The sequence below is a fragment of the Populus nigra genome, chromosome 13 (genome assembly GCF_951802175.1).
Source record: "Populus nigra chromosome 13, ddPopNigr1.1, whole genome shotgun sequence".
NCBI classification, from domain to species: Eukaryota; Viridiplantae; Streptophyta; class Magnoliopsida; order Malpighiales; family Salicaceae; genus Populus; species Populus nigra.
The window spans coordinates 1772107-1792021 of NC_084864.1; the positions used below are offsets into that span (position 1 = coordinate 1772107).

The 19915-nt window shown below is 31.6% G+C and overlaps 2 protein-coding genes across 8 annotated transcripts; both read left to right on the top strand.

The window, feature by feature from the left end:
- The first annotated feature begins 6905 nt into the window (after positions 1-6905).
- On the top strand, positions 6906-12010 carry LOC133671248 (F-box protein SKIP16-like). 7 transcript variants are annotated; one of them, XR_009834232.1, is made up of 6 exons: positions 6906-7221; positions 8016-8738; positions 9178-9396; positions 10143-10278; positions 10872-10964; positions 11739-12010. XR_009834232.1 is itself a non-coding variant. In XM_062091954.1 (6 exons), exons 1-5 carry the CDS (start codon positions 7018-7020, stop codon positions 10948-10950), a joined length of 1332 nt encoding a protein of 443 aa, XP_061947938.1. In that variant the 5' UTR covers positions 6908-7017; the 3' UTR covers positions 10951-10964; positions 11739-12010. The 7 variants fall into 7 exon arrangements, 3 of the variants coding, with proteins under 3 accessions (XP_061947939.1, XP_061947938.1, XP_061947937.1); XR_009834229.1 differs by having other exon boundaries at positions 6908-7221; positions 10172-10278; positions 10872-11665; XR_009834230.1 differs by having other exon boundaries at positions 6908-7221; positions 10172-10278; positions 10872-11394.
- Positions 12011-13815: 1805 nt separating this feature from the next.
- Positions 13816-18829, top strand: LOC133671358 (probable transcription factor PosF21). Its single transcript, XM_062092096.1, has 4 exons — positions 13816-15177; positions 15704-15836; positions 16014-16098; positions 18114-18829. The coding sequence occupies exons 1-4, from the start codon at positions 14495-14497 to the stop codon at positions 18470-18472; spliced, it is 1260 nt and encodes a 419-aa protein (XP_061948080.1). The 5' UTR covers positions 13816-14494; the 3' UTR covers positions 18473-18829.
- The last annotated feature ends 1086 nt before the right edge of the window (positions 18830-19915 follow it).

Sequence of the window (19915 nt, forward strand, 5' to 3'; positions counted from 1 at the left end):
TGATTTGGTGAAACTTCATGAGATTTATTGAGTTAATTTTAAAGAATATTTTTTATTATAAAATTTTTACTCAAAACAATATTATTTTAAAATTGATGTTTGGATCCTATCTAGTTGAATTGAATCTAATAATTGATAAGAAGGACATTTTGAAGCAGCGGTGAACAAAAAATTTAAATGAAGCAGCGGTGAACAAAAAATTTAAAAAAATAATTAAACTGAGAAAACTGAAAAAAATAATAAAAAAAACTGAATCATAAAAAAAAAAGATTAAACAGATTAAAATTTAAAAAAAAACTGGCCGGTTTGGTTTCAGTTTTATAAATGTGAAACTGAAAAATCAAATCGAACTAAAATAAAAAAAAAACTAGAAAAAACTGAGTTAAAATCGAGCTCTACTGAAAAAACTGAGCTAAACTGGTTTGAATTAATTTTAATTTTTAAAAATAAAAAAATAATTTAATTTTTTAAAAAAAAATCAAATCAAATAAAAAATAATCATCCAAGGTTGAAATTATTCGGCAAGATCATTTTTTACCTACCTGCCAAGTAAAATAACCGCGGCTCTCAACTGCTTTCCCCAGCAGCAGTATAATTAATTTTGAATACAAAACATTAAATTGAATCAAACATCTAAAAATCAATAGAACATTGGGTTTTTTTCTCTTTCAAATTAGCGCCGGAAACATAAAACATTGATGGAATACGTTTTAAATTTTTTTTTTTGGTGAAATATCTTCTCTCATTTTAAAAGCACAACAAGATGAAAATTCAATTATCTTATTTAATTAGTCAACTAATTTGTAATGATTAATGAAATTAGTTAACTGTTACACATAAAAACTATAATTTATGAATCAATAAAATATGTTTAGGTCCAAAAAAAAATTTGGTCATGTCATACTAAAATAACAAATCAAAATAACTATTATTTTTTATATCATTGTTGGATCGAACTCAAATATTTATAGAAGTTTTCAGAGTTTGTTTTTTTTTTTAACCATTACAAACTAATTAACTAATTGAGTCAAATAATTGTATTTTTATTCTGTCACACTTCAAAAACACGACATTTACTAAATATTATTATTCTGAAATATGACAAGGTAAAAACATACTATTTTATTAAAAAAAATTCAAATAATATTATTCTAAAAATATTTTATTTTTACTGTGCTAATTGTCATATTTATTCGTAACATTGGCAATATTACAGCAACCCTTAAAGGGAGCACACATATTAAGATAGCTCTTGATAATTACTTTCTTCTAACGAGGAAAGCATGACTTCAAGAACAATAGCTCCCCGAAAACTGGGCTGCCAGCTTTTTTAGAATTAGTTTTAAAAAAATCAAGAAAGGCATCATCTTTTTTAGAATTTACCGTCTAAGAAGTGAGAAATACATATTTTAGGTTTATTTATTATTCCTTTTATAGAAAAAAAATATTATTTATTGTTCTAATCTAAAATAAAAAAAATAAATTTAAAAAACCTTATTTTTCTATAAAAATATAATTAACAAAGAAACTTAGGATTTCATTCTCCTTTCATAACTCTAAATTTTGAATGAAAAGGAATTCTCCAAACTTAGTTGCATACTGGGCTTTTTTTTTTCTTTTGTTTTTATCCAGATATCCTTATACTCTTTTAAAAGATGAGACTAGTCCTGTTTGAAGTTTATGATTGTCCCTCTCAATAAATACGTTTCCTGAAGCATACCAGGCTAATTTAAAAAGTGTATAAATGGTTTGTAAATATTTTTGAATGAATTAATTAAGAAAAGAATGATTTGTGAGGTTTGGGTGGTTAGGTTGGGAGGAAAAAAGATGAGGATGGTGATTATTATTAAAAAACATGTTTTTGAATAATTTTAATTTATTAATATAAAATGTAATGTCATGTACTTTTTTGTGTGTTTTTACTTAATTTTAATGATCGAGTCGGGTAATTTTTTTTATTTATATATATAAGAAAAGTTTCAATAATCTTTCAACAGTTTTATAAATGTACACAATTTATTACAATTTTTGCTAAAATTTTCATCTACATTAACTATTTATAAGTTTTTTTTCTTCTAAAAATACAAATATTTTTTTATGTATAATACTAAGTAGCTTAGTGATCCTAATAAATGGATGTCCTCAAAGGAATTTATTTGTGACATATATAAAATTACAAAATAAATCATATTAGATATTTGCATCGTTTCAATTACTAACGTTTAATAGTTATATGATCAAAATCAATTTAATAAATTTTTCTTTAAAAACATTGATCTTATATCAATTTTTAACATTTTTCATTATTCCCTCATAAAAAAAATTTCCCATCATTTTATTCATCACCTTATCATCTTTGCATCATGGTAACTGTTTCATTCATAATTTAGTTTAACTCGTCACTATATGATTTATTTTTTACAACTTTAAAATTGATTGGTTTCATTTAAACACTTTCATATAATGTTCCTTTTTACATCGAGGTTATTTAATAATCTTTTCCACTTCATGAATATATTCAAATTATATTAATAATATCATTTCACAACTCATAGATTTTACCCTCTCTCAGCCACCTTTAATACATATCTTAACTCATTGTATAAGCATGTCTTATTCACATCGTTATTTAATTCACAACATATCTAATTCATGTCGCCTTTTTTACTTCCCGAATATTTATTTCATTTATGATACATCGTACTTCAATCCATATAACACCATTGTTATATAGAGAAATTTCTTGATTCATTATTCATTCCACTTATTCCATATCCATTTTCAATATTTATAATTTATCACATAATCTTCCATTACTTTTATACTTGCAAGACGTGCTCAAATCATTTTTCTATTTCATTAAAATTTGTCAATATGGCTAATTAAATACTCAATCATTAACCTGTCAACACAACCAAACTCATATACATCTTGCTTCATTTCATGTTATTGTAAATACCAATTATATGATATATTACTTGACACGATGTTGTGAGATACCTGAAAAATTATTTAATACCAAATACAATGAGCTTTATACACAATGAATATTTGTTATTATCTCTTTTATATGTTTACCACGTCAATTACTAAACAGTTAATTTCTTACTTTACCATTAACCTTACAATTCAGTACAATTAGCACAATTTAAAAACATATCAATGTCCTCTCCATCCCAAACTGGACATTTGTTCCATTACTAAATTAATTGGATTGCCTATTTACCAGGGTAATAGTCATATTAATCAGGGTAACTAGTTTCATTAATTACCCATTAATCAGGACACTAGTTCCATGAACTTTGATAGCCCATTAACTAGGACATTAATCTCACTAACCAGGGTGATTAGTTTCTCTAATAGCCCATTAATCAGGATACTAGTCTCATTAACCAAGGTATCTAGTTTCTTCAATAGCTCATTAACTAGGGCACTTGTCCTATTAACTAAGGTAACTAATTCCACACATATTAATATGAAAATAAAAATATACCACATTTAACGTACTTGTCATCACTTGGCATAATGAATTTGTTGAATAAAGTATCAAGCTGTCATTCATCTTTTCTACAAAAATATATGTTAACTTGCCGACTATCTTACACGTCAGTTATTTTAGAATTCTCGTCTCACACACACACACACACACACACACACACACACACACACACACACACATATATATATATATATCGACATTAATTTCTATTGTGGCAGTGTAATATGAATTACACGCGATTTCCATTGTCTCAATCAGTAATAAATCATATATGCAAGGGCTTTTTTTTTTGTTATTGTTGCCGTAGATCACATCTCATAATGTACTAAACATTATCGTTTATGCGATTAAATAAAATTGCATACCAATTTCTACCTCGAAGGCATACACATTCCATTAACAATAACAACAGTAATGCACTATACAATTTAATCACTATGGCAATTCTAACAATTATAAAAGCATGTATAAATAATTAAAAAAGCAAAGGAGGGTCAATCTATTACTTTGAAAATCCTGGAATACCTACTCTTGAGAAGTCAAGTCCCACTCTGAACACTTCTATTACATTTCAATATAACATCCTGAATCAATATTTAAACATTTTTAGTCAATTCATCACGTTCACTAATTTACATAATCGAATACCTTCATAAATGAATTGATGGATATACTTTGTTTTTTTTTTTAATCATTTCAATTTATCTACATTAGCATCTTTTTACACTAGCATTAAATGCTTGAATGCCTCTATTTTTCTTTGATGATTTTTAATATCTTAATTTTTCATTGATGCTTTTTAATTTTCAGATGACTTAATTTTTTCATTGATGAATTCCACACAACAATTCAACCCAAGTTCGACATAGTCCATGATACCATGTTCAAGCTAATCCTTCCCTTTACCATATTCATAATTTTAGCCAAGTAAACTTTTGTTATTTTAAAAAAATTTTCTCTATTAAATATCTCACTTTACACAATCATCACTAAAAACTTCAAATACAATCAATTCAAATCATTTCTTACATAAAGATGACACATACACAATTTCCCTAAAATATCATAATTATTTTCTTCTCATCAAAATCAGTTTATAATCATTCCCACAATTTATCAAACAAATAATATATAATTAATTTAAACCACTTTTTACATAAAAAATATATATACCAAATCTTCCAAAACATAACCATAATAATCCCACGCATCATAAATCAATTTACAATGAAAATTATACATTAAATTTATCACATATCATATGATTTATATAAATTCAGAACACAAATTCTAGTATTAATTCCACACACACACACATATATAACTTTCCAAAACACATCTACAATGGTTCAACGTATCATAAATTAATTTACAATGATTCTAATCACAATTACATACTTAATTCATCATTATCACATATAATTTACATAATTTCTAACACCAATTATACATGTCAAATCTTTCAAAACACACCAAAAATGGTCCAACACATCACAAATTAATTTATAAACATTCACACAATTTATCAAACACATGGTGTGTAATTAACTCAATTCATCCTTCATCTAAAAAATATACAAACTCAATATTGAATCAATTTCAAATGCAAATAAAATTAGTTAAATCTTAATAATCCACCATTAATAAGTCTAAATTTCTTACTGGAAAACATCTTAAAAATTGTCTTTTACAACCAGGGACCAAACTATAGTTTTCTCAAAATTCAAGGTCAAATCATATTTAAAAAAAATAAAGGACTAAAGTGAAAAATATTATAAATCAATGACTAAACTGAATTTCATCATATAAATCAAAATTTTAGGGATTAAATTGTAATTTTTACAAATAAAGGATCAAAAATAAAATTTAATCATCTTTAACCTTAAGTCCAGTTTTTTTTTTCCAGAATTTTCCAGCAAGGTTTCTTCACAGTCATAAAATTACTTAATAAAAATACATTAATTAATCAAATTCAATCTCAAATAATTATTCTTAATAATCCACTCAAATTAATCAATCTAACCATTACCCACAACAATCATTAATCAATATTAACAACAAAAACCTCAAAATTTTAGAAACTCCTACAAAATCAATATCACATTTATAATACATATCAAAACTCACTCTTACCTTAACACTTAATTCCTTTATCATCTATGTCTCAACTTTTTCTTCATTTCTATTTCCATCTCTTTCTCTTATTCACCTCCTCCCTCTTTCTCTTCCTCCCACTTACAATTTTCTCTCTAAAATCTGGTGTCTTCTATTCTTCTTCTTTTTCCTTTTTTTTGGGCCAATATATATATATATATATGAAAAAGACTACAATGCCCCCAATCATTAATAAGTGTAATAATACACACAAGGGCACTACCACATTTTTAAATTATTTTTATTTTTTGACTTAATATATATTTTTTATCACGATATGTGAAGACCACAATGCCTTTCATAAATATCTTTATGTTCCTTTTTTATCAAATTCTGGTTTGTTGGTATTTTTGTAAGGCCTTCCCAGACTCCGATTGAACTAAATATTTAACTCAAGGTAGAATAATATTTCAAATGACTACTTGTAAAATTTTAGCCCGATCCAACGGTCAGTTTGAAAAATATAATTGATATTGTAAAATTGATCAATAGATAATTTTATGTCAAAAATCTGAATTTTGCGTATCATTTCATTTATTTATATCGTTGTGATTTTTAATTTAATTCATTAGCGACTCCTATCTATAACCATCATAAAAATTTATTCAAAATTTTCACCACTCTCGATCAAAATAGCATGCTTGTACATGTGGTTTATACCAACAATAAATATTTTCACGCGTAAAATTATACATTATTTTTTTTAAAAATTCCACTCTATTATTATTATTATTGTATCACTTTTTTTTCTCCTCGGTGTATAAAATTTTTCTCTTAAATGATTATTGCACCCAACTGGAGAATTTATGTTATTCATCACTAGATTGACAATTCAAGTATCAATTTATTATTTTATTTCGTTCAAAATTTAAGTTAAATTTCTAAAAATTTATTATCTTCATCTACAACAATCTTTCTTTTTAATTATCATTTCTCAATAAAATTTTTTACCATTTTTGATTTACTAGTTTCAAGTAGGGGATTTATATAAAAATATAAAAGAATTAAAAAACACATTCACTCGTTTTTTGCCATTAGTTTAAGACTTCATTAGATATCTTAGTAGCAATTGTTTGTTAAAATATTTTTTATTTAGAAATGTATTAAAATAATATTTTTTTTATTTTTTAAAATTTATTTTTAATATTTAGACGTTAAAATAATATAAAAACACACACAAAAAAAATTATTTAAAACAAATAAAAAATAAAAAATTTCATAAATATTTTTGAAAGACAAATTCAATTAAGTTATCGGTCTCTTCTCTATCTGCAGACGACAAACAAACAAAACCAAGAACCTAAAAGCAGAACACATCTTAATAAGCAAGAGAAACCTACACAGAATTTAGAAGACACAGAGACATGGGTTTGGATTCAGTGGGAGATTTAGCTCTCAACATAATCTTAACAAAATTGGGTCCAAAAGAGACAGCAAAAGTATCATGTGTTAGCAAGAGGTTCAAGGATTTAGCCTCTGAGGAATCTCTCTGGTCATTATTTTGCCTTCAAGATCTAGATCTATCTGCCCCTCTTGACCATCATGGAAACCCTTTACCCTCTTTTAAGGTAATAGACAATACATCCAATCACTTTTGCTTTCTGGGTTCTTATTAGTTTTTCTGTATATGATGAACATTTGGTAAAGTTTGGAACCTTACAGTTAGTTCTTGCTGTTGAAGAAATTTGTTGAAGTTCGGAACTTTATAGGGTGTTGGTTGTACTGAAGTGTTTGTCAAAATGTGGCATTTGGAATTGGAATCAATTCATTTTTTTGCCCCCTGGACTTGTAGCTTGCTTGTTTGCTTTTGTTAATGATTTTTACTTTCTGGGTCTTTGTTTTTGCTCGAAAAAAAAGCTTGAAGCTTTGTAGTGTTGTTTGTACTAGATTGTTTGTCAAGATGTGGAATTTGGAATGGTAATCAATCATATACTTTGTCTTGTGAATTTGCTTTTGTGGCTGATATCTTTGGTGACATGTATACAAACAAAACGGAAATATGGTTTTTTTTGTTAATTATTATGAGAATCACTTGTAGATCTCAAAATATGATAAATTGGGTGGGATGGCGTCCTGCTTTACTTTCATCGAGTTGAAAAGCTGAAACTTTTCAACATGTGTGCATATTTTCAAAGCTCTACTGGGTATGTTTTGTTCATTTGCTTTTACAAGAACTTAGTGGACTTTGTGTACTATTCATGTAAATCCCTGGATAGAGATTACTGAAAGAGGGTCTCTAGTTGATGGCCCTAACCCTTAAGTTGTAGCTTGGAATAATGCCTTGTTTGTTGATTTTGGCTCGTATGTTGGAATCATCCTATTGCATCATACATGTTTACACTCTCTCTCTCTCTCTCTCCAGGCAACTTATAAGTTATGGAGAGAAGCTTTTTGCATGTATCCATGGTCCCTTGTAAAGCGGGTTAAAAGTTGTTGGGACAGGCTGAAGAGCTGGTTAGCCACAAACTTTCCTGAAGTTAAGGCTACTCTTGGAAGGGGTGCATCAGAAGGTGAGATTCAAGAGTTTGAAAGAATTTTGAAAGTTAAGCTGCCTCTTCCAACAAGACTTCTCTACCGCTTTCATGATGGTCAAAACTTAACAGGTGAAAATTTGAACACTGATGTGGCTGACTGTCTATTGGGCCTGATAGGTGGTTACTGTTTTTATGATCACTTGGTTAATGTCTACTTGTTACCCCTACATGAGGTGATCTTGGAAACACGGGAGATAGTACGCCACCTGGACTTACCCAATGGATCACAGTTTATTGTTGTGGCTGCCTCATCCTCAGACATTGGAAAGTTTTTCTTCCTGAACTGTTCTGATGGCCAACTTTATGTTGGGACTCGGAATCTTCTGACAATTGGAGAAATGATCCCATGTGTACCTCAGGCATTAATTAGTCCAGTCCATGATTTCAACGTTGACCAACAACAGGATGCTATGCTGTTATGGTTAGAAGAACATGGCCATCGCTTGCAGAATGGCATGATCAAACTTCGGGATGAAGGAAATATCAAAAGTATCTCTCTTTTTCCAGAAGAATCTCCTCTCTGCTCAACTGCTGTAACCAATGGTGTAAAGGTAAGCAATTGAATATGGCCATGCACGCTTTTATATTAGGGCGTTTATTTTTTTCTTTTCTCCTGCTCTTCAGGCTTGGGATAGGATATTTTTTTTGTTCCTTGCGCAGCAAGGTTTGTCGAAAATACATGGTTGCCAAATTTATTTGGAATGTACAACTTAATATCATGTGTTTATTTCCAAAGTAATAACTAACAAACATGTTTTTGTCTCTTTAGCAATATGTTTATTCATACCTGTCTTTGTTAACATATTACTAATGCAATTTTTGGTTGCATCCACTGTCTCCCCTACTGGAATTATGACTATCATTATTCATTATCACTTTTGCAAGAAATATGAGAAAATTTTACATTTCTTTCATGCTTGTGTACATGTTCTTTTATTCCTTAAATAAATAGTTCTGTATCAGATCAAAAGAGCTTTTAATTGTTTCCAGGTTCGCGCTTCTGCTATTTTTGTGCCAGAGGCTGTTGATCTGCTAGATATCTCTAGAAAATACTTGTTTGCTTATTCAATCCGCATGTCCCTTCCACCAGAAGGATGCATCATCAATGGAATGCGCTTCAGCTCTTGCCAACTGCATTTGAGGCACTGGGTTATCAGTGCCAATGATACTGTCGTATCCAATGTCAATGCAGAGGCTGTGATAGGCAAGGTATGACTTAAGAATTTCTTGGGTTGATATTGCTAACTTGCTTCGAATGAGATTTTTATTTTTGTTTCTTGGGTAAATATTTGGAGTTTGAACTGCACTTGATCAATCTTTTTTTCCCTTAGCTTTTCACTTTATTCATAGACTTCTCAAGGTCCACCTGTGTGGCCTTCTAGATGCAACAGTTGGGAGCTTCTAAAAGGGCCTACTGGTGACAAAGTTGATGATTTGAATTTATGTAATGCTTAGTTTCCCTTGATTTAAGACAGCTTCTGGGGAGAGCGCACGTGACTTTACTGAATCTAATGGATTTTGTGCTGAACATGGATTAGCCATTGTAATATTTACCTGGACAGCCAAACTCCAGAAAAGAGATGAAGGCATGTTGATATTTTATTTTCTTGGATTTAATCAACATGAGCTTTAGGTAATGGAAAAATCATACTGTACTGGTGCAACTTCTTTGGTCCAAACAAGGAAAGGAAAAAATAGGAACTGCTGTAGTTCCCCTTGGTATTTTCTGACTCTGCCCATTTGCGAGTTTGATTTCTAGGTAACTGATCTCCATAGATGATATGCTGTGAACTGGGAATTCACAGTGACAATCATGACATAAAAGAACTTCTCTGTGCCTACATATGAAGCAGTTTTTGAAAGGGAAAAAAAGTGAATTTAGTAACTTGTTTGCTGTATGTTAAATTTATAAATCCACACCATGATGCATTGTTTCATGTTTGGAAAATGTGCAGAATCTCAGACTTATCGTTTATGTTTGCAGTTCCCCCTCTTACTTCCAGGTGAGAGAGAATTTGTTTATGAGAGTTGCACACCTCTGCAATCTCCTACTGGCTCTGTTAAAGGTTCTTTCACATTTGTCCCTGGCAGGTATTCCGCATGGATCCATGATATCCTCTGAGTTACATTGCTTTCAAATCTTTATGGGAGCAGGGATTGTAAATCCTACTTGTATCTGAGATGGTCTTGCAAAAATGACCTGCTTCTTTTTATAATGACATTCTATTGCTATGTGGATTTGCCACACTATTGATTTTTGAGTTCTCACATGACAGAAACACTTAAATCTCATATACCAGAATCCGGTAGAGATAATTATCATTAATGTATCTATTGAAGCACTCCAGGCTGTGCCTACCAAAACTCGCATATTGCTATGCTTGATTCATGTTTGCAGTGGCATGGAAGTGAAGTCTTTTGAATTTTTGTAGCCTTGTGATTGCTAAAACCTATTTATTGGGGTTTTTGTCATTGAACAGGAAATTTGAACACTGCTTATCTTAGTTTAATCATTGAACAAGAAATTTAAAAACTGCTGTCTGACAATAATATTAGCAACAATAATCACATCTTTCTTGCACTAGTTTGTAATGCAAAACTATGCTGCTTTGTTTCCTTGCTTGTAATTCTATTTTCTTTTTGTTTCTTTGTTTTTTAATTCTATTTCGTTTTGGTTCCTCAAGATTGACAGATCCAAAAGGAGGGCCATTTGAAGCTGAAGTTGCCCGGTTTCCCCTCCAACTGCCAGACTACATTTTCTGATGATCGTTCACCAGGTTGAAAGTCCTCAATAAAGAACAATCGTTTCCTTGTTAATAATTGTAACAAAGTCCCGGTGTCTTGGAAAAAACCTTATTGCGTTTCCTGCCGGGAAAACACATTTCATTACACATCTCCAAAATCAAAATCCCAGTTCCAAACCAACATCCAGAAGCAGAAACTTTAGCTAAAAAGTGTGTCCATGTCTTCCAAACTTTTGTTTCTGGCAAATAGAAGAAATAGAAGACCCAAACTACCAATGTGGACTCCGCAAGGAAAAAAAAGCTAACTCCATTTGAGCAACCGTGGCGCAATAACAAGAGTACTATAGCAAAAATAATCTTAACAAAAAGACTATTGTAATCACTGCAAAAATAATCTTACTTGCTGCGGCTCCTACAATGATGCATGTTGCCTCGTCGGAAGGATTTCTGACAGTAAACCCAGGTAATTGTTCCTAACCTTGCTGAAGAGCTGGCTGAAAAAAATGAACGTAGTATTAGAGCTCCTAACAACTTTGATGTGCCTTCGCAACTATTTTTTGGCCAAGGTACGTGAGAAGTTGTTGGGTTTTCTAGCACCACATGCCTTCATGGTAGTATTTCTTGAGCTTGCTTTTAATTGGGGTTAGGGCCTTTTCCTTGAGTTTATTATATCTAAGAGATCCTTTCGACGGGGAAGCAACAGGCAAAGAGCATCACTATGGGAGTCACATTGAGTAAGATTATTGATGTAGTGTTTGTCATTGCACTAGAATTTCTCCAATGGAGTTTGCTTCTTCTTCCTTGCAGGACCCCCCTAGGTAGCTCGGGCCTTCTGTTTCTTCTATCAGAAGACAGGGAGACAGTCCATGGTTTTGGAGTGTTGGTGGTCATGGTACCAGTAGGATCTCTTAACATGAACACAATAAGATGGTGAGGGACATGAAACGACACAACTTTCCTCATCTTATGCAAGGTTTATGTAGGGAATTTTATTTTGATAAATACTTGTACTCTAAAACTCAGTTGATGTCTCCCAAGAACTGTGAGCTTTATGATCAGTAAATGTTACTTTAGAATTCTATGGCGGTGTTAGTGTTCGATGTTACGATAATTATTGTTATTTAAATTATTTTTTATTTGAAAATATATTAAAATAATATATTTTTAATATCATTATATTAAAATAATAAAAAACAAATCAATTTGAAAAAAAAAATTTCTTCAATTTAATTTAATTTAATATAATTTACGTATGTTACAAGGCAAAACGACTACTTGATATCTTTGACGGTGAACGCCTCCCCTCCACATGCAAGATTATTACTTTTAAAGTATTTTTTATTTAAAAATATATTAAAATAATATTTTCTAATTTTTTTAACAATTAGACTATCAAAACAATTAAAAAAATATTAATTTAAAATATTCTTAAAAAAGTTAAATTAAAAAAAAAAACATAGTTGTATCACAGTACCAAAAAAGTCTTTAGATTCTCCTGATCGTGTGGTGTGAATTATTTTAATTTTTTCCATTTTATTATTTAATGTTATCTTTTTAAATACAGTTGAAAGTGTAGAAAACGGGGGTCTGAAGCATCCTTGTCATAAAATAGTCTTCTTCTCACAATGGAATTTGGCTTCTAGAAATTCCAAATGAACCACGAAGATAGAACCTTCCAATTAATAATACGATGATAATATTTTTTTAAAAATTACAAAATATTAATTGAATAATGATGGAAGTATTTATTAAACTTTCTTTGAGATGTTTATAAGAACATGATAAAATAATCATCTTCGAGATGTTAATGCTAAACTTTATATAAACTTGTTTAAAATATTTTCATAGATTTAGACGATCTCGAGGGCCAAATTCTATAAACAAAATACTACTTCCAAAACTTCTTTATCTACAATTTAAATATCAAAATATTTTAATATAGCTCGTTGTTATCTCAAAAATTAAGCAATTATTATAAAAATAAAAGTATCATGTTTTATATATTTTCACTTTTTTTTAATTTCTTTTAAATAAATTACGTATTCCTAGCTATCTTGTACTCTCCCTTAAAACTTTGAATATGAGCAACCTTAGTAGTTTATAATAATGGATATTAGATAAATATCAATTTAACTGTTTTTTAAAATAATTATTTTATTTTATAAGTAATGAAAAAGCTATAAATATTATCAAACCTAACCCAACACTTAACCCAAAATATATGTTTGTATTAGATAGATATATACATGAAATATTTATATATTTTTAAAATTTAATATAATATATATATCTTAATTTTTACATAATACAATAAAATATATACATATTTTAATATTGATATAACACAACCCAGACTTGATATCACAATCGGTTCAAATTTTATAAAAAATAAGAAAAAAGAATTGTTTAGTGTAACTCGATCAAAAGACAAGTTAACAGCTTGATCCTGTTAGTTTTTGAGTTTCAAAAGTGTTTTTGAAAAAAATTAATTTTTTTTTATTTTTTTATTTTAAATTAATATTTTTTTGATGTTTTTAGATCATTTTGATACGCTTACGTCAAAAATAATTTTTAAAAAATAAAAAAAATATAATTTTAATAAATTTTTAAATAAAATCACTTTAAAAAACAACCACAACCACACTCTTTTATATAAAAACAAAACATTGATTTTTCTTGGATTGTTTTTTAGATTAGCCCTATCAATTCATATTCATGACTTGAATTTTATAATGGATTGACTACGGGGTAAAGCTCAATAATTATGATAGCTACATTCACACCCTTTAAGAAGATTCTTTATTTCTACATAAATACGTATATTATCCATGTGTATAAATACATGTATGGTGTATAAACAAATACTATATATGTATACACGAAAGGTATGGTGAGAGCATGTGAGGTGAGTTGAATAGGAAGGATTCTCCTTTTGTTTTTTACCTTTTTAACCCTTTTGGTTTTTGTTTTTAAAATTAGAATTAGAAGATCTAAAAGCCCCCAAAATCTCTATGGGAGAGAGAATTCATGTCTGAAATATTTTCCTTGAAAGTTATCAGATTTTCCCTGGAAATTCCTGTCTCACTAATCCCAAGGAGCTTTCAGCTGTCTGATTTCTTGGGTTTGCTTGCTTTTCATTGCTTTTAATATTCCCTTCCTGTTTTGTGGAATCTCTATCTCTCTCTCTCTCTCTCTTGTGTTAATCAGATCTCTCTCATTTTTATAGGGTTTGTTGCTGTTATGTATGAAGTTAGAGACTTTGTGTCAAGTTTGATACTTTATTAGGTTTGTTGTTTGCGTGTCCTTAGTTTGTAGTGTTTTGTGGGAATTAGAGTGGATAATCTTTTGTTTTGAAGTGTAATTTGGGTGTTTATTAGGGTTTGGTTGTGTTCTCTTAGGTGTTTGAATGTCGTGTAGCTTCAAAATCAAGACTTTTTGGCATTTCCCTTTCTGTTGCGTGCAAAATCTTCGTTTTGCGGACTCTTTGTTTGTGCCTTCTTGAGTTATTGAACTAGCTGCCCAAAAGTTTGATTAGGGTTTTGGGGTTTTTGTTATTTATTAAGATGGATAAGGATAAATCTGCTAGCCTCCATAGTAGTGGTTTACCACCACCTCCAGGCAGGTACTCTAGTTTTTCACCCTCTGGGAGCTCCTTTAATTTGAAACCTGAGCAATCACCTTCTACATTTCCTCCAATGGCTCCCGGTAGTAGTCCAGACCCTAATCATTTCGGTCATGGATCGGATTCTAATCGATTTAGTCATGATATCAGCCGAATGCCTGATAACCCACCAAAGAATTTGGGCCACCGTCGGGCCCATTCTGAGATCCTCACTCTCCCTGATGATATTAGCTTTGATAGTGATCTTGGTGTCGTGGGTGGTGGTGCTGATGGGCCAACTTTTTCTGATGAAACTGAGGAAGATTTGTTGTCAATGTACCTTGATATGGATAAGTTCAATTCGTCCTCGGCCACATCTACTTTTCAAGTTGGGGAGTCATTGGCTCCAGCAATGGCAGCACAAGCAATGACACCACTGCCTGCAACAGTGAATTTGGGTGCTGGTCCGAGTGAAAGGCCTAGAGTTAGGCATCAACATAGCCAGTCAATGGATGGCTCGACAACAATCAAGCCGGAGATGCTCATGTCAGGTTCTGAAGAGGCCTCTCCTGCAGATTCTAAGAAAGCTGTATCTGCTGCGAAGCTAGCTGAACTTGCACTTATAGATCCCAAGCGTGCAAAAAGGTATCCCATCTCTCATTCTCTTAATTTTTTCTATTTTTCAAGGTGTGGTTTGTTAAGTTATGGGATTACTCATGATGCTAATTTCAGTAGTAGCAATATCATGTGTGTTTCGCGTGAAATTAAAAATTCGTGCCCATTCCATGAAATTTAATGTTTTTGAAACATTTTGTTATGGGGCATCTTTGAGTTTGTTATTGTCTCCATAAAAATAGTCTTATGAAGCACTGAATGTAATTGCACTCACTGTTCATAAGGTACTTCTTGTAGTGAACATACCTGGCATATACAGGACTTTTTTTAGGAATAGTTTGTTATACAGATAGCATGGAATTTTTGTTAAGCTCAAATGAAGTTTTCTGCTTGTATAAAAATGGTCTTGAATTCCCCTGCTGCAAAGGACTCATCTCTCTCCTCTTTCATCCCTCTTATTTTATTTCCTTCTATCAAAAAAGAGAGAGAAGACATTTCCATTGTTTTATTTATTCTAGATTGACGTCAGACATGTTCATTTCTGTTCCATCTATAGGATTTGGGCCAACAGGCAATCTGCTGCAAGGTCCAAGGAGAGGAAGATGCGTTACATAGCTGAACTTGAAAGGAAAGTGCAGACACTCCAAACAGAAGCGACGTCGTTGTCTGCTCAATTGACTCTTCTTCAGGCAAGTTGTATAAGCTCACTCTTATTTATTTGTGAACTGTATCTGGTTTGACTTGACTGTCCAATGGAAGTTGTAGCCTATGTTTCCTTTTTTCTATACGGTAATTTAACAAGTAATGTTTCCATCGGGAGCACATTAATGCATGTCAAATTGATATTGTTGCTTATGATTTGACAGAGGGATACAAATGGCCTGACCTCTGAAAATAGTGAACTGAAACTGCGTTTGCAAACGATGGAGCAGCAGGTCCACTTGCAAGATGGTAAGGGTCTCCCCTGAATTTTCTAAATACAATTAGCCAATTTTAGTTGATGTTTTTTTTCCATTAATATTTGTGTTATTTGTATATGGTTTTTATGAAGAGGCATTTTGATATGTATAAAAAGCATATGAGTGCATGCTGTGATCCACAAACAATGTTGTCCTATTTTATCTCTTCATGCCTGTATCTTCTAATAGTAATATACTGGCAATGTCAGCATGTGCATGGTCTAGGTATTTGACATTAATTGTGTATGATTCATCATCCTATGACTTACATATTGCCACAAACAGAAGTCTTTATATATATATATATATATAAGGCTTTATGATAGGTAACTTTTTTCGGTTGTAAACATTGTTATTTTGTGATCTACTTCTTTTTTTCCACTTATGCATTTTCTGTGTTGTACACAATCTAGATTTTGCTTAGAACTGTCGTTCAATATGGCGTCTGCAATTGCTAAACTTTCCTCTTCTTTCACGTCATTTGATCAGGAAAGGAATTGTAATATGCTTGGTCTAGTGGCCAGGAATGTTCGTAATCTTTTAATTTGGTTGCTCGTCATTTATGACACTTTTCATGCCAGAGGATTTTGTAGTTGTTTTTGTTGATTTAAATATGGGATCAGCTGTCTCTTTATATGGCTGATTATAATGTCAACCGGTTGATTATTTGTTGATATTTGCATGGCCAAGGGCATGCATTAAAACCACAGTTGTGGGTTATATGTTTCATCCCTGGATTAAGACCTAGGGCTGGGAATTGAGCTGACTTTTCTAAATTAGGAAGATAATAGCTGTTATTTATTTCAGCTCGGAAATTGTCTTCCAAAATGTGCATACTTCAGTCATCTTAGAGTCAGGGATTTTGGGTATTATTTATTTTCAAGTCTTAAAATGTGCACTTGATAGCATTCAATTAATGGTGTGCTTGGCTCAGGATGCGATAATGTTGTGATAAGTAGGTAGTTATGGATAACAATAAGAATGTATACTTAAAGCTCCAAAGAGATGCAAGACGTAGCTGGTGTAGACTGAGTTGCATGTGAAAGATCTCCAGGATGCTATGCATTGAGTTATAGGGATTTTGTCTTTATAGTAAGCTTGCTGATTGATATTTGATTGCAGAAGTGATTGTTGTCTATAAATTGGTGTTCAAGTAGCTTATAGGGATTTTGTTTTTATAGCAAGCTCTTCCACTTCCAAATTTTATGCAAGCACTTTATTTTGTGGAATGGTTTCTCATGAATGGTTTGTGGAATGGTTTCTCATGAATGGATAACAATAAGAATGTATACTTAAAGCTCCAAAGAGATGCAAGACGTAGCTGGTGTAGACTGAGTTGCATGTGAAAGATCTCCAGGATGCTATGCATTGAGTTATAGGGATTTTGTCTTTATAGTAAGCTTGCTGATTGATATTTGATTGCAGAAGTGATTGTTGTCTATAAATTGGTGTTCAAGTAGCTTATAGGGATTTTGTTTTTATAGCAAGCTCTTCCACTTCCAAATTTTATGCAAGCACTTTATTTTGTGGAATGGTTTCTCATGAATGCCTAAAAATTATTGCTAACTTAACCTTATTATTCGAGGTAGTTTCATTGGGAGCAGGTAGTTTCTATTCTCATCTGAGGGTGTGAATCGCCTTTTTTATTTTTTGTGATGTGAACTAGCTTTGAGTGGGCATTCCAAATATAAGCATTTCCTCATTTGTAAGACTTGTTAGGCACTTAGTGGAGGCATAGCTGTTTAGAACTGCTAAATAGAAGGAAGTCATAAACTTTGCACCAGTTTTATTTGACACATAGTAGAGACACTTCTGTCTGAGCATAGGCAAAATTTGCTCACGTGGCCTTTCATAAACTTGCAATTGCATCCATATGCAGCTTCTGTACCCTGTATCTTACATGGATAGGTCCGTTGATGAATTTGGTTGTGCATATTAATTTTGAATTTATTCAGATTCAACTTCTTTTGTTACCGGCCTTAATGATGATTTTTTGTTTTGTGATAGCCTTGAATGACGCGCTGAAAGAAGAAATTCAGCATCTGAAGGTACTGACTGGTCAAACACCAAATGGTGGACCCATGATGAACTATGCATCTTTTGGAGGAGGCCAGCAATTATATCCCAATAATCAAGCAATGCATACTTTCTTAGCTGCACAACAGTTTCAACAGCTCCAAATTCATTCCCAGAAGCAGCAGCAGCAACAGTTCCAGCTACATCAGCTTCAGCAGCAACAACTTCAACAGCAGCAGGAGCAACAGCAGCAGCAACAAGGTGGGGATTTGAAAATGAGAGGATCATTGACTTCTTCAAGCCAGAAAGATAATGGATCTGAGGCTAATTCCTCTTCATCAAAGGATTGAAAAAGAGAAGGCAGCTACTTAATGGTCTCTACTGTTGTTTACATCCTAGTTGCAATCTGTTGTCACAGGATATTTTCCCTTCCTTTTATCTCCAGTCCTTCTAATATACATTACCTTACATTTCTACCTTACATTTCTTTTAGGCAGCTCTATATTCTAGTTTGCTTAAAGTATTTAATATGGTATAGTCTATGTAGAACCTTTATTACAATCATCGGCCTTTGTTGGCGATTTGTTGATTCGAAATTCATAGGTTTGTCCTCGGTTGTACCTCACCAAAACCCTTCAAACTCTACTTCCTGTCCGATATGGGTGTTTACACATGCAAGTTCTTATTGATGTTTATGTGCTTGGTCACCTCTGTTTCTATACCACAGTCTCAAATGGGCAGTACAAATTTTGCTGGTTGTTACTAGTTTTCGTTGCTTTCAGTGTGGACCAATGAGGCATTTGAACCCAACACCCCATTAAAGAAAGAAAACAGAAAGGGTCATGTTGTTTTTAGCGGTGCTCATGGTACTTGCCTGACTATATTATGCCATCCAGTTCCCCACTGGGAGCTGTAATGGAAGTGACAGAATTTAGAGCAAGGACAGAAGTGGGTCCTAAATTGTCATTGTAATGTAAGAAAATGTTTTGTTGTCGGAGGTCAAGTTTAATATGTACGAGGAGATGTTGTTAGGTTGCCTAATTATTGTTGACAAAAGTGGATAGGGACTGCAACTAGCTCATGAAGTTGTCTAGAGGGATTGTTACCCTAATAAATTAATACTGGCCCAGCTTTCTATATCACCTTCATCATTACTTCGTGGTTTATTTCTTTTGATTGATGATTATTTTGGTGAATATATAGAAAGGGAATTGAAAATGATTTACAAACTAATTTCTTATTTATTTATATCATGTTTGTTGGTTTCCTGGCTTGAAAAGAAATTAGACTCGAGTCTTGATTAGTTTCTTTACTTGCTCTGGAATAGGACCTTAGGAAAGAATTTATTTGAGAATTGGGATGACAATAGCTTGGCAAGACTTTAAACAAGAGATTAAGCTCTTCTCCTAATCATACTTACTAAATTTGACTTGAAACATATGGGACTCGAAGCATAACCTAAGTGTAATTATTAATTAAATTAGATAAGATATTCATCTGATAAAACATGATTAATTAAGGGATCCAGTACACACCAAGAAAAAAAATATCATTTTGATAAACACAGTTGCTAGACTTTTTTCTGACAACTATACTCCCAATCCATCAAAAAACAGAAATAAATAATATAAATCTTTCATGCTAGTTTGCATGGTAACTCCCTTCGATTGTATTGACAATCTTTTCTTTATCAGTGCCCAGACAAAATTTTGCAAATGCGCACCATAGATAATTGGCCTAAATAGCATGGCTTCAAATCATAGTGAAAAAGTTTTTTATAGCTTGCTTAAGGA